The 15,336-nt window shown below is 41.4% G+C and overlaps 1 protein-coding gene across 1 annotated transcript in view; it reads right to left on the reverse strand.

Annotated features, from left to right (window-relative positions):
- Positions 1-12,742: 12,742 nt before the first annotated feature.
- LOC117748615 (ras-related protein Rab-26) overlaps positions 12,743-15,336 on the reverse strand; it is a 64,954-nt gene continuing 62,360 nt past the window's right edge. Inside the window, exon 9 of the mRNA XM_034558545.1 lies at positions 12,743-14,692. Coding sequence (XP_034414436.1) covers positions 14,590-14,692 — 103 coding nt within the window. The 3' untranslated portion in view covers positions 12,743-14,589. The remainder of the gene's footprint in view (positions 14,693-15,336) is intronic.

Below are 15,336 nucleotides of genomic sequence, written 5' to 3' on the forward strand. Positions count from 1 at the left end.
TTGCTGCTACATTATCAGCGCTCTGTGACTCACAAAGAGGTTATGTTGAGTGATGGTTAGTTTAGAGAGGCTATTAGTCTGTGCAAATAAATGTGTTGGTTCATCAGCCCAGCCAGCTGGTTCTCTGTCTGTCCCACCATAACCAGTCTACTCAGGCTCTCTGTCCCACTATAACCAGTCTACTCAGGCTCTCCTTCCCACTATAACCAGTCTACTCAGGCTCTCCTTCCCACTATAACTAGTCTACCCAGGCTCTCTGTCCCACTATAACTAGTCTACCCAGGCTCTCTGTCCCACTATAACCAGTCTACTCAGGCTCTCCTTCCCACTATAACCAGTCTACTCAGGCTCTCTGTCCCACTATAACCAGTCTACGCAGGCTCTCCTTCCCACTATAACCAGTCTACTCAGGCTCTCCTTCCCACTATAACCAGTCTACTCAGGCTCTCCTTCCCACTCTAACTAGTCTACCCAGGCTCTCTGTCCCACTATAACTAGTCTACCCAGGCTCTCTGTCCCACTATAACCAGTCTACTCAGGCTCTCCTTCCCACTATAACCAGTCCGCTCAGCCTCTCTCCCACTGTGCTCCTCAGCGTTTTCAGGGACCTCGGGGCTGGAGGAGCGCTCTCCGGTGACAGCTCTGACATCCCACAGTGACCGATTTCTTTATGAATGAATGAATCAACACAAGTCACTTTTTCAGATCATCAAGTTGATGGTGTAACACGGTTTATTGTTTCAACAGGAAATAGCTGACCTCATTCCAGGTAATACATATAGTTATGTCCTCGCTCTCCATCTACTGTAAATCATCCACTTGGTAAAAGTGTCCCACAAACCTTTATAAAGCCACAAGCCATGAGAAATAATCCAATACCAGAGATGATTTAAAATAAGCTGACAAAACAGGCACTTAAACTAAGTATGAATACGCTTAACAAAAATCTAAACGCAACGTTGAAATAAAAGGAAATATTTGGCCACAAATTTATTTAAATCCTTGTTCGTGAGCACATCTCCTGGTGCCAAGTTAGTCCACCTTTGTGACGGGCGTGTCATATCACGAGGCTGATTAAACAGCATCATTAATACGCCGGTGTGTCTCAGGCTGGTGACAACATTTATCAGCAGCAACAACATTTATCAGCAGGAGACAGACGCCATCGACGATGAGCTTTTTGCCGGAGATGACAATCAGACCGATGTCGAGTCGAGGACCCCGCGGAGGATTCAATTCCTTTGTTGTGATGAGCAAGGAGGGAAGACGAAACATCGGCACAGACAGGGAGAACATCTATTTGTGTCTTTGCGTCCAGGTGCCTGCGGTCTCTGTGTCTCACCCGTGTCTGGTACTCTGCTCTGCCTGAACAGTGTGACTCACTGCTGCTACAGGTGCTGGCATGTAACTGGAGTGGCATTCGGCCTACTGGCAACTTTGGTAAACTATTCCGATTGAGGAACATTTTAAACACAAGAGGCAATAAAAGTGAAAAGCTAGGAAGTTGAAAACACAAAACAGGTCCGGTGGTCGGGCCCGCCTGGGAATGTTACCCAGCTATGCTAACCATAGATGTTAGTGACTTCAGTGCTAAAGTGCAGAGGCTATATGTTCAACTCCATCTGCATCCAATGGACAGATGAACAATGAACATATAGCCTCAGTCATTCTGTATGGCACGGGCAACTCGTGGCACATGATTAGATAAGATAAGCCTCAACGCATTATTCATTATTCGTCGACACCGCGATCTAGAACGGACCGTATGGAGAACAAGTTGGAATTTAAGAATCAGCCTCCTTCGTTTACTCAGAAGGATTTTTGACCAGCGGATGCACGACAGCGACAGAATGTACAGTCTGAAATAAAAACACGAATTCCACCAGGGATTTAATTAAAATCCTGTCATCGTGTGAATAAACAGAATTCCCATTGAAATTACAGTTGTCATAGAAAAACACAACTGTGTTTGATGCTTTGCAGACACACAAATTTGCTGTACACTATGTCCAGTTTGGAAAAATAAAACAATACAATATGATACAATATAAATATATGCTTCTCTTGAACACTACCTTGGGTAGTTGAGGTGCATCGTTGCCTCTTCCAGTCTTTATCATTGTGACCTTGTCCAGGTCGCCAAAGTCTAATTGGACATTCCTTGGTCAAAGATTTCTGCTGACCGACAAACAAAGAAAGAGTGAAGTCATTTGTTGTGCAGAAGATCCAATGTCCTTTACTAAGATTTTTTGAAAGGGTGTCATAATCAGCTCTGAGCATGAAGCATGCAATTCAATGTTTGGTGATAGTCTTAAATAAAGTTACAATTAATTCTTCATAGTTTATTGCAAAACATTGAAAGTAATCTGATCTAATCTAACAAGATCTGTGAACGTAATATGTGGAATCAACAGTCTACTCTCACAAGATACACATTATATAATATTTTGGGGTGACTGAGGCTTTTTTTTCATTTTAAAATAGCATGTATTAAATACTGTGCAAGTATGTATGAATGCTAAAAAAAAAAAGCAAAACAAAGCTATTTCATTTCAGCCATTTAATCAACAATACCTTTTTAATCATTTTAACATTTCAGTCCGTAAGCAAGAGACACAATTATTTCATATTTACTCTAAGTCATAATTAGTTTTTATAATTCAGTATTTATTGTATGTCAGGTCAGTGGTTTAAGGAAGGTCAGTTTGTTCCACATTTAAAATCAAATGTAAACCCAGTCCCCCATCAGGCAGATATTGTCAAAAGTGCAGCAGATGCAGACTGACAGAAACAGATGGAGGGAAACGATCGCTTTCTCCTTCGAGTGTTCCGTACTCGGTGATCTCTCGAAACGAGACTCTGCCATGATGCAATGGCTGACTGCTGGAAACTCCGTGGGAAATATGCGCTGCATATTCAGCGGAGTGATGGATACATGAATCACTGCAGTGTTGTGTTCTTGGTTAACAGGTTTACTGTGTTCTCACAGGGTAATCCCTCACTAACTCAGGTTACTGTGAAACACGTTGACATCCACTGTGTGCCTGTTCGTGTGTGTTTGTGTGTGTGTGTGTGTGCGTGTGTGTGTGTGTGTGTGTGTGTGTGTGTGTGTGTGTGTGTGTGCTCTGGACAAATTCATAAAAAGAGTCATGGCAATCTCCTGTTTTAATGATACTCACTTGTGATGTCCTGTCCTGCGGCACACATCATGACTGTGTGCTCTTATATAATAAAGGAAAAGTTGGGTTCTTGGTGGGATTTGTAACTACATATCACAAACCCATGGATGCCTTCTCGTTATGCCAAACATTATCCTTGAATTGGTGGCCGACGGTGAGTTTTCAAATTGGCCAGAATTGGCCAGATCTCTTGTTGTTTGGCATTTAGTTGCAGGGGGTTGGTATTATTGCCTATTGGGTGTCCGACAATTGAACTGATATCTGGCACGTCCAAAATTCAAGCTGTCTTGCAGTTTCAACAGTTCTGTAATTTTTTACACAACTGCAATCACAATATTTGCATCTTCCATGCCATGTACCATTCCAAAGCAGTCACAAAGTGGCACTTTAGGATATAATAAGGAGTTTGTATTTGAACCATGCAGAAAGGATGATAAACCTAGGTCGAAAATATTGTTGTGGTCCGCCTGCGGTGTCTTGTAACAATGCATGTACAACCTCAAAACTGTATTTCACAATCATGTCACATGTTTCTTCAGGACAAACTGAATATATTATAGACAGGAATTCAAACTAGCAACTTTCCCACTAACTATTAACTAAATCAGATTGGATTTGTGATGCCATTGAGGTTGTGTTGTGATAGTGTCATAGTGATGTGGGACAACTTCCCGAATGCACCTCTGTGTTAACCAATAGATGATTATTATTATGGAAATAAAAGGCCCCAGGGCATCTTTTCCAAACTCAGACTAATTAAATGCATGCTGTGCATGTCTGGAAACAGCAATTTATTTCAGTCTGTGACTCATATTCCAACACTGTCCCGAGGCTGTGTCCGCATCTATCTTGAGCTGCATTGTGAATGATGAATACACCTTGCCTGTCCCTGTGCACGACTGTAAGACATTACTTCATACGTCCTTCTGGTCTATCTTTAGCCACGTAGTCGTGAGGCTGCCCGTGCTGTTGTTGTTGTTTTTCATAAATAGCCCAACGCTGAGATAAGACAATGCTAACATTCAGATCTTGGTGATTAGCATGTTTGCTATCTTTGTTTAGTGTGTTAGCATGCTAACATTAGCACAAAAACACAAAGTGCAGCTGAGGCTGGTGGGAATGTCATAAGTGTTGCAGAAATGTGGTCATAAACTAAAGTATTGGATGAAAAAGACAGTTGGATTTATCTTATGTAGACGATAATGTTTGTACAAAATTTCAAGTGGTTGACCGACTGATTTTAGGAGCAGACAGGAACATTTGTGTGGCAGGAGTAAATGTACCAAGGAAAGCCATTTTGTGCCAAAAGTTAGAGGCGTCAAACTGAAATATCCCATTTGAGACCTCGATAAACAGTTCTCAGATGTGTATATAGTTTTCTCAAAGTGGTTGAGAACCACTGTTTTAAAGGAGCAGCAGAGACTGGACACGGTCAAAATGAACTGAAACCGTCCATGCATCTGATGTACACAGAAGGCTTGCTGAATCCCTCTTTCCATGGCAGACAGTTACAGATAAGTGAGCACATTTGTGGCAGCTGCTTTTCGATATGGGATTACAGCGACATCATTCAGCCTTCCCTAGCTAATCACCGTTGCAACGTACCCCATGCACATACACAGATGTACACGCTTGACTGCCTGAAGATGAGGTAACCTGTGTCCATAAATCCTCACCGGGGAAATTGCCGACTGCAATGAAGACACAGTCTCTTGAATAAACTGTACGAACTCGCTATGACCGGACAGTGGGCGAGCTAGCGAGCTAGCTAACCTGGTTTCCAAGCCAGCTAGCTTGGCAAAGCTGTAGCGATTGAGTAGCTCTAGCATGTTCCCTCGCTGGTTAGCACAGAGGATATTAATGTTAGCAGTGTGTGTGTGTGTGTATACAAAGTAAATGTGCAGTACTTTCTCTTACATCAGTTGTGTGTTATCCGTGACTCAGGATAGAGGCAGAGAGGTTGGGAAGGGAGGAACTTGTTTTCCTTTTGCCTGCATGCTTATCCTCCTTTATGTTGGATGTGAATGAACATAGTGCAGTAGATCCACGTGGCCCATCCTGACTACTCCACAGGAAAGTAAACAAACAGAGCAGGGCCCAGTGTGTGTGTAATGTGCGCGTCGCAGCGGGAGGTTCTCCTCACTGTTTGTTGACGTTCTTTGGCTGAGTGGAAAAGGAGGCTTATTTTAGTGGGATTGCATAGCTGGAAAGCCTCTCGTCTCCACAACAGAAATATGGGAAACCCATGTCGCTCCATGCACAAGTGGAGACGACAACTGCGACAAACACATTACTGTCAGCCCAGTCAAACACCAGTGAAGATTAATGAAGAGTTTATTTCCAGTATTGGCAATCAATCCATTTAAATGAGGCCGTTAGGTTTCGTGTTCAAATATTGTCCCATGTTTCCCACAACACCAACATTACAACAAACTAGGGGAAGGGTCATGATCGATGTACCATGTACGTACATATGTATATGTACTATGTGTATATATACATATATATATATATATATATATATATATATATATATATATATATATACATATATATATACATATATATATGTTTTGTATTCTGCATTGGTCTGTTTGTTCTAAGAATACAGTCTACTCAGTTCCCGTCCAGTACAATCTAACCCAACTCGATCACAGCCCAGTAAAATGTAGTTCATCCAGGTCTAGACAATTCATCCAAATATAGTCCAGACCAGTCCAGTTCAGTCATTAGTCTACTCCTGTGCAGATCCTTCTTCACTTATCCAGTCAAATCAAATCCAGTCCAATCCCGTAGAATATAATCCAATCTAGTTCAGTGCCTTCCAGTCCAATCTAATGTATAACATGATGGGACATGACCCAGTGAGATGACATGTATTTAGGGAATATGCCTTGGAAAATTCATCTGCCTTTTACACAATTGCAATCTATACACTACAGACGCCCCCTGGTATATGGTGATACGACATTAAAGCACTGTTAGGAATATTGTAGAGATAATAACAACAATGAAAATGATCCTGGGCTTTCGTGGGATAATCCTCACGGGATGCAACGCTTTTTATTATTGTGACATCAGACGATAATCATGCTGCTGACTCCGTCTGCCTTTGCAACGAGTTCCAGTGACTCAGGAGGAGACAGACAGACAGACATAGACACAGGCAACGACAGCAACAAACCCCCAAAAAAGAACAAAAAGACCACCATCATTCTCTCTGACTGTCTTGTCCTATAAATAGCCCAGATCTTTGTCTGGTGGTGTTACATGGAGTCTTACTGCCCCGGGCTACTTCACACAATGGAAGCATTCAAAACAGCACCGCTCAGTCGCTATGTGAGTGGACGCGGTTAGTATGCAGCACTCTAAGGAGCTGTATTTAAGAATCTGAACATTACCATTGCATCAAACAACTTTATTTGTCGATGTAAAGATATAGTGGAGTGATGTCGACCTGAGCAGAGAATTGAAGTCACTATGTGTGTTGTTATCCAAGCTTCTCCTTGCTATGTTGACTTATAGCCGAGGCGGCCGCACGTCCTCTTAGCGCATGTTAGCGCATGTTAGCGCATGTTAGCGCATGTTAGCGCATGTGAGCACGCCCCAGCGGCTGGCTCACGGCCGTGCTCGGCCCTGCTCGGCCCTGCTCTGTTGCGGCATTTAAAGCCAACGACGCCGTCCCGACTGACAGCGTCATTGCGGAAGCAGAGCCCCACCCTCGAGCTCCCCCTGGAATAAACACTGTTAGCTCTGTTAACACATTTGCTATAGTTTGGGCTGTTAGCGGCATTAGCCAAATTAACTGTGGCTCACTGTCGCCATGTTGAGAACAGTTAGGACGCAATCAAAAAATGCTCCCAATCTTGCACCTTCAAAGATTTTCCAGAAAGCGATAATGCCATATCGACAGCCTGAAGCTGCAGAAACCAGCATTTATACACATGCACACACACACACACACACACACACACACACACACACACCACATGGCTTTGTTTGGGTTCCCTGGTCCTTTTAGTGCAATAGAGTGGATTGCTCGGCAACTCATGATGGATGAGACTGCAGGAGAGCCATCAGGGTTATGGTGCCCTCAGGTCAGGTTAATGACACAATGTAACAGATGGGCCCTCACTAAGTCATATGAGGGCGTCTGTTAGCAACTACGGCCGACTATTATTTACTTAACCACATCATTGCACACATTTACACATATTCCTGCAGCATGGTCACTCCTGGGCTCAATCGCTATCTCCTGCTCGCCTCTCTGTTTCCGTGGATGGAAAAAATTTCAAGTGGATGTTCTCACAATTAGGATCCATATATGAAAAACTCATTGGCAAGTTAACTTTGAGACAATAAAAATGCACAGTGAACCAAGACCCTCATCAGGAAGAGCGTTGAGACTGAGTCAGTGTGGAATCTGCCGGAGTACTTTACGCACAGCAGGAATCCACCCTATCGATCTCCCCTGATCCTCCACCCTCTGAAAATTGTGGATGTATACCCGGACACCTCTAAGTTTCCATAATGTATAGCGCACACAGCAGAATGCACATAGTAACTTCATTATTTGGCCTGAACAGAGACACCAATCCATAGAATGGACCAACCAAATATTGCTATGCTGGAGTAATGGTACCTGCCAACAGGCTCCCTTTGTGTTGGAATCATTTAAGTAATCACAGCATTATTTATGAAAATACACCTTGTGAGCACAATAGTCAGGGTAACATAGCTCTCAAAATATCATAATATCGAGTTCAACAATAATCCAAAATCTATAGGTTATGACACCTTCCAAAGAAGCCATGTCTACATGTGAGCCCTCATCATTACGCCAATTTTATGTAAGCAATTTGCAATAGTTAAAATGGCAACGAGGAAATCAATGGAACATTTTTATTACATCCAGAGATGGCAGGTGCGGCTGGAAGACATGAGAAAGTGACAGCAGACGAGGGAAAAGATGATAAGAGCGGGAGTGGACCAACACTGTTTAGTAGCAAAGCAATGTTTTCTTTGCAGCAATTACGTAATAAAATGACGCATGTAACATTTAAAACAGAGAGTCCCGGCCCATGTTCAGGAAATCAGACATTTTATTCTCCTCATTGCTTACATCAGTTCAGTCTTTAGTGAACAAAACAGCAACAAGCGCTGCCTGTGGCTGCATAGCAAATCTGTGGTACCAGTCTGACCCCTGTTGAGCATAACAGTTATTGCAGCCTGCTTATAGTGGTGGAAGAAGTATTCTGATCCTTTCCATACGTTAACGTACTAATATCACACTGTATCGCAATGTAATAAATACTAAGTAGAAATGTTTTAAATGTAAAATCACTCAGTAAACACAGGAAATACTCACATGTGAGGAGCTAACGGGACATTTAATAACATGAAAAATGACTAATGGCTAATCATTTGGCTGTTGGCCTATGCATTGTTGAGTAGTTACATTTATAACAGTCCATTATATTTGAGGAACTCTTTGTATGTTTCATGTGCAAGAGATAATAACTAGATAACAACTTGAAAGCGTACATAGTAACTACAGCTGTCAGATAAATGCAGTGGAGTTAGAAGTAGAATATTTCAGTATATGAAGTGGCATGGAAAGAGTACCTCAAATGTGTACTCTAGTATAATTAATGTACTTGGTTACCTGCCTGATCATGAGACAAACAACCGTGAAAACTTAAATTCAGTTTTGCATTCTGGAAGATATTTGTGTGTGATTGCACGAGATGTGTGATTAATTAAGGAGCGTTCTAGTTAGTGCGTACCTTATGTATTATGCCTCTGAACAGGAACACTGGAGGTATCTGTGAGGTTGATAACAGCTCGGGAAATGTGGGCGATGAAATGAATGATTTAATGCTTCACACTTGAAATAATTCAAGCTTTGTTCAGTTGCAGCGCGGTTGCCATAGAAAAGCCGGGTCAGCATGCCAGCCCCCTGGCCTTTAAATAAAGTCATTGTTCCATGACACAAAAATATGTGACAATACTGTTTCAGGTCAGACCCACCTCCTAATGAATGCCACTGGATGTAGTGTACAGGAGAGAGAGAGAGAGAGAGAGAGAGAGAGAGAGAGAGAGTTGTTTGTGGGCGTTCTGTTCCAGAGTGGGTGGGATGTTTTAATGAAATTGGAATACCTATTAGTCTGAGTCACAGGCCTGTCTGAGCACACGGTGTCGCTCACGTATGCATGGAAACGTATTTTCCATTTGCAGCGAGGGACATAGTACTAGAGAGAGAGAGAGAACTAGATTGAGCAAAGGTGGACAGAACGCTATTAGGATTAATTATGTCTTCATCTTCACCATGAAATTGTGGGCAAATTGGTCAAAACCAAATCATCCTTATTTAAATAACTGTGCTAACAGTTGGTTGGCGGGAAGTTCAATGGGGCATTTTAAAGCATATTGACAGATGCTAACGTCCTAATCTATCTTAATGTACTCATTTGAAAAGATATGATGTGATGGCGTCGTTCGTCTGATTTCTCAGAAATTGTTCCCAACATAACGATGTCGTGCGTGAGGATGCAACGACAATTGTGTTGACCACGCTGTCAAACGGGGACGAGAATACCAACAATGTGTCTTCAAAATGTTCTGATGATGTACACAAATACTTTGATTGAAGACATTTGTGTCGGATATGGTTTATTCACACACAGAAAAAGTGCAGGGTAATTTTTTGTCTCCACTTCAACGAATGTAAAAACAACCTTCCAACAAAGAGCAGAACCCATTTCTGCCTTTAATTTATGTGTTTTAATTGCTTACTTTTGTTCCATTTAATGCACTTAAGGTATTAGTGTTTTTTAGTCTGGTTTAAAAAAAAAAAAAATTCAATAAAAGGGATATGAAAATGCACATTCTGCATTGCACTGTGTCACCAGAGATGATAGGTCCTCCGCTCATGAGTCGTCTGCTCCGCGTCTGGTTGAATGATGTACTGTTGTTAAAATGTACAAATTAGTTTTGGTCAAACTGTGGAATTTAAACTGCGGTTGAATTCTCTGAGTGCTTATTTCATGCCACATATATGTTTCATTGGTTTATTAAGTGTATTAGAATTAATTCCATAAATGTACAAATATCATGGAGGCATCTCAACGGTTTGCATGCCTCCTGTCATGAGATGGTAGTATTAGATATTATGAGGTCTTGTTTATTGGGATTAAAATGAGCCACATATTTACATTGTTATCTAGTAGTAATTTAATATTTAAAAACATGTAAAAGCTTTGGTGTGTTTTGCAAGAAATTTGGACAAGGTCACATTTGAACCTGATGATGATTCATATGCACTCCCCACTGATTAAAGCTTCATGATTATTTTCAGTGTTGAAATGTGCAAGAACACAAAATAAGAAATGCATCTTTAAAGTACTCATTTCAGTATTTCAGTTCTTTATTTTGATTTATATATTTCTATCTTCCCTTGATGCTCTCTTGCTCACCTGTATGACATTTCTTTGTGCCGTGTTGACCTGCTGTTGTCTCCTCCTCCTCCTCCTCGTCCTCCTCCTCCTCCTCCATTACAGAATGTCATGGTGGATTAGGTATTGACTCATAAAGAGAGGCTCTCAGGTTAAAATGTTCCTGCACTTGCACTGTGTTCTACCTGAGCGTATTTTGTTTTACTCCCAATGTTCCACGCCCACGCTGTTACCCATCATGCCCCGAGGTTAGTTCGGCCCGGCCTCACAGTCTCCACTCGGCCTCCCACCTCCATGCACAATGAAGTTTCAGGTGTCATAAACATGTGTGGAGGCAGACATGCTCTCACTGACTGCTTCACAGGAGGAAGACACAGTTAAATAGCTGAAGACCAGACAGTTAATTACAGGGCACGTAAATTACTACATTCCCTCTGACACGTCCTTCCTTTGACATTTATACTTTGTTTTATTCCAGGGGTGAAAACTATCAAATCAATGAAGCTACTTAAATGACTAGTGTATCGGATTAAAGGGGATCTCCCGCCAGATATGGAATATAATATTGTATGTATTCAGTATGCTAGATGCCACTAAATCCTCCAAACTGGCCCTTTAAATAAGCACAGCAAAAAACCTTAATCTCAACACTTATTTAGCATAACAAAACAATGGAATACTCTACATGGATGAAACACTGAGATGTTATTTATCAATGGGGGCAACAACGACCAATGTTTTTTTATGCGCATGGATATTTGGACATCTCCAGTGTAAGACTCCAGCTGGGGAAGTGAGAGAAGATAAGGATTTTAATGAGTTCAAAAGGTGCTGGGTTGTTTTTAGTTTTGAGTCCTTTTGGCTGAACGATGTAATTCGGTGTGGCTATGCGAAGCAGCAGGCTCATAGAGCGAAAAAAGCCTGCGGCCTGATCGGGAATCGTGTGGAATGACTTTTCTAAGAGATCGGACCGGCGCTTAGCCCCCAAAGCGCCAAAAAAACGGCGTGAAATTGTCCCATTCATTTGAATGGGGTTTCGGAAGAGAAAGGAAGGAATGTATTTTCACTCTTTTTACACCATTTATGGATCAAAACATAGGGAATCTTGTGCTGGTCCTCACATGTGTCGATGGAATCCACAATGTTTCCCACATGTGTCAGGGGAAGCCTTAACGAGGGAGCAAGTCCACCTCTCTGCCCCATAGAGCGCCATTATATCTTTCACTTCAAAAATATTTCTCACAGACAGTCGTACCTGATTTCTAAATCGCCACTAGAGACACATTTCTTACACGACAGTCCCACCGTTCACAGTATCTGTTCATCAAGTCCTCTCAAAAAATATTGGCGAAAGAAATGGAGCTACGGTTAACTGACTTTTTGAGATAGTTTGATAGGTAATCCCTCCACGTTAAGCCTGGCAACTGTCATCCCTTTGAAGTCATCACTATGGCAACCTTTGATGTTGGCAGCAAACAGGTGTTCTAATTAGTGCAGTTTGACAGACACACACACACACACACACACACATACACAGATTCTCATTTATAATACTTAGTGGGGTCATCGCTGTGGAGGAGAGATATGGAAATGTGGGTGTGTCTCTGTGTCCACTAATACACACACAGGAAGGAAGCCAGTCAAGGAGGCAAGGAAGGAAGGAAAGGAAAGAAGGAAAGTAAAGAAGGAAAGGAAGGAAGCAAGGAAGGAATGCTAGTATTGTCTACCACTTGCATTTTTGGTTATAGATACCGAAAACATGTATGGAAATAAAAGTGCATGATGCCAGTGTACTGAACATCCACAACGTCATGTTTAAAGCAGTGTTGAAGAATCGGTCACTTGAGAGCTACCTAAGATTCAAAAGGTGAACAGAAAGCTGGATGCATGCACAGACTACATAAAGCACTGAATGATTAATATAGTTTGAAACTGTAAATAAAGAAAATAATAGACATGTTTAGCTTATTTCTTTCTTTGTAATATACCCACCTGTATTCAAGCCAGGATTGGTGATCAAGTGCTGACCAGTAAAACCTGTCCACGTCGTACCAACAGGACGCTGCCACATGGTGGCGCTGTGGATCCGCACATAAAAGGCGCTCATTGGCTGTTGGTGGATTCTTTATTTGTGAACACTGGAGATTGATACGATACAACTCATGTCAGTGAAGATACAGTATACAGTTAACACGTTTACACTGAATCAATCACCACGGATTTACACTGATGAGCTATTCTAAAATCTGGATATCAAGATAAAGTTGAAGCACTTCTTGAAAGCAAATTGAAATACGATATATATCGTCAACATAAGCAGAAGGCAGAGAGAAAACACTAAAGAAAGGTTTGATTGCGGCGGCTCAGCACAGAGCCAAGAACAATTGGCAAGTCTCTACGTAACATAATGACATATTTAACATTAACATTCATACAATATTCTGTAGAGTTGAAAATTCAATGCATACGTGCAATAAGAGATCCTACATGGAACCTCCGTCTCGAAGCAGCATTAGATCTGTTGAATATTTAATGAATCAATATTGTCAAGTTGTGTTATGAAGAGAGTGAGTGTGGTGAAAAGCGCCATAAAAAGCTTGTGCTATTTGTTGTTGGTGTTGTTGTTGTTGTGGTTGTTGTCAGCTGATTAAAAGGCAGTAACAGTTGCCACCAGTAGCGTGGCAGTAAGGTGGCATCTACCTCCTAATTGGCTCAGCAGGCTGTTATCATCTACTGTAAACTGGATCACCGGAGGATCATAATGGTTTGATGGTGGCCCGTAGTGGTCATAATAATTATAATGGGAGCAAAGGAGAAGGTCAGGTGACGGAGTCTGAAGAGCCACAAAGTCTGTTTAGGGGGGAGGTCGGTGTGGAGGGATGGGTCCAACAAACACAGGACTTTCACCCAGGAGTGAAGCTAAAAAGTCAACACATTGACTTATTTTAGGTTACGCAACTTACTTATCTTATGTATGTTACTTTAGTAACGTCGCCATAATACTTATTTCAACCCAAACCATGACCTTCTCCTAACCCTAAAGCCGTTTTGTTGCTTGAATCTAACCACAGACTTTTGTTTTAATTATTTTTGTTACCCACGTGTTAAAAACCGCTACCGCTTCACAAGAGTGCAGGTAGTTTTCCCGTTTGCCTGAAGCATTATATATCGTAGTGATAACAACTGGTATTAGCAATATGATGGGCTGATAACATTCAAAAGGGTGAATCGAAACAAGAGCATCTGTAAAACCAACAGAGTCTATCTGTTTGCTGATGATCTAGTGTTTTTATTTACTTAATATTGTCCAAAGTTACAGAGGGAGGTTCTTAACGTTAAAAATGCTTTGAGCGGAACAATCTGCGTATAAAAGGTAAAGAGCTCAAAATAAATTCCACACGTGAGTGCAATGATAGTCGTGATCACAAGTATTAAAAACAGTTATCATGTGATATCCTGTACATAAACAGCACACAGTGCCGTCTGGCAGTTTACATTAGGGGCAATAGTGTATCTGTACAAATATGTTCTTTTAAATATGTTTTTATCTGTACAAATATGTTCTTTTAGATCTATACTTTCAAATTGATTTCATATGCAACATATTTGTGTCCATATTCTTCGGTTTCAACGAGACAAAATACATTTTACAAACCACAAAGCTTCATGGCATGAAAATGACATTTAAAATATGTACATCACACTCATGGAAAAATGGATCGGACGAGCTGTAAAGTCGACTGTGTGTGTGTGTGTGTGTGTGTAGATGCATGTGTGTGTGTGTGTACAAGCATGTTTCAGAGTTATATTACATTCACAGTTGCAGAGGATAGGTGGGTTGGGGGAGACTTACTACTCTAATGGAATGTACCTGTTTTCTCTCTCTCCCTCTCTCTCTCTCTCACACACACACACACACACACACACACACACACACACAAGCATAAGGACGTGGTCTACGAGCGGCAGCAGCCGGCAGTCCGCATTTCTTTGTCGACGTACTGCTGCAGCTGAAACTTTGACTCATCGGACTCCTTCATGGTCCTGTGCTTCAGTTCTCTAAGAGAGAGAGAGAGAGAGAGAGAGAGAGAGAGAGAGAGAGGCAGCGTAAACATGGGGTGGCACTAACTCTGTATTGCGTGTGGTTTTTTTTTTTTTTTTTCTGACCACAAACTGATACAGAACGACTTTCCAGGAGCTTCTAGTTAGTTTTCAAAGTTTACTGAAATGGATGGAAGAGTGTCGCATTTCACATCATTTGAGCTCAAACTTAATAATATGCTTTGGAAGACATTTGGCAGTAACATGCGTCCATGTGATATCTTGTAACATAACCACGAGTTGGTGCAATTCCAGGATGGCCTGACACCACCATCTGATTTTAGAGGTGGATGCTTGTAGCAAGAGGAAATATGTCTGCATTATGTTGCTGTCTTTGCCATCAGATTAACAAACTGTCACCAGTAACTGTTAATTGCTTCCCTGTTTTTCTTCTTCTTTTTTTTACATTAGTTTCATCATCTTTATTTTCTGGTTCAACCGCCTGGGTTCGTACTTCCTGACAGATGGAACTAGAATGACCTCCTAGCGGTTGTATCAACCAGTCAAGTTGCAGCTTACATCAATGTCTGTACAAAATATCATTACGTTATCATTTTATTAAACATTTGTCTGAATTTGACATAATTAGCAGATGAATTTTT

The sequence above is a fragment of the Cyclopterus lumpus genome, chromosome 19 (genome assembly GCF_009769545.1).
Source record: "Cyclopterus lumpus isolate fCycLum1 chromosome 19, fCycLum1.pri, whole genome shotgun sequence".
In the NCBI taxonomy this organism is placed as follows: Eukaryota; Metazoa; Chordata; class Actinopteri; order Perciformes; family Cyclopteridae; genus Cyclopterus; species Cyclopterus lumpus.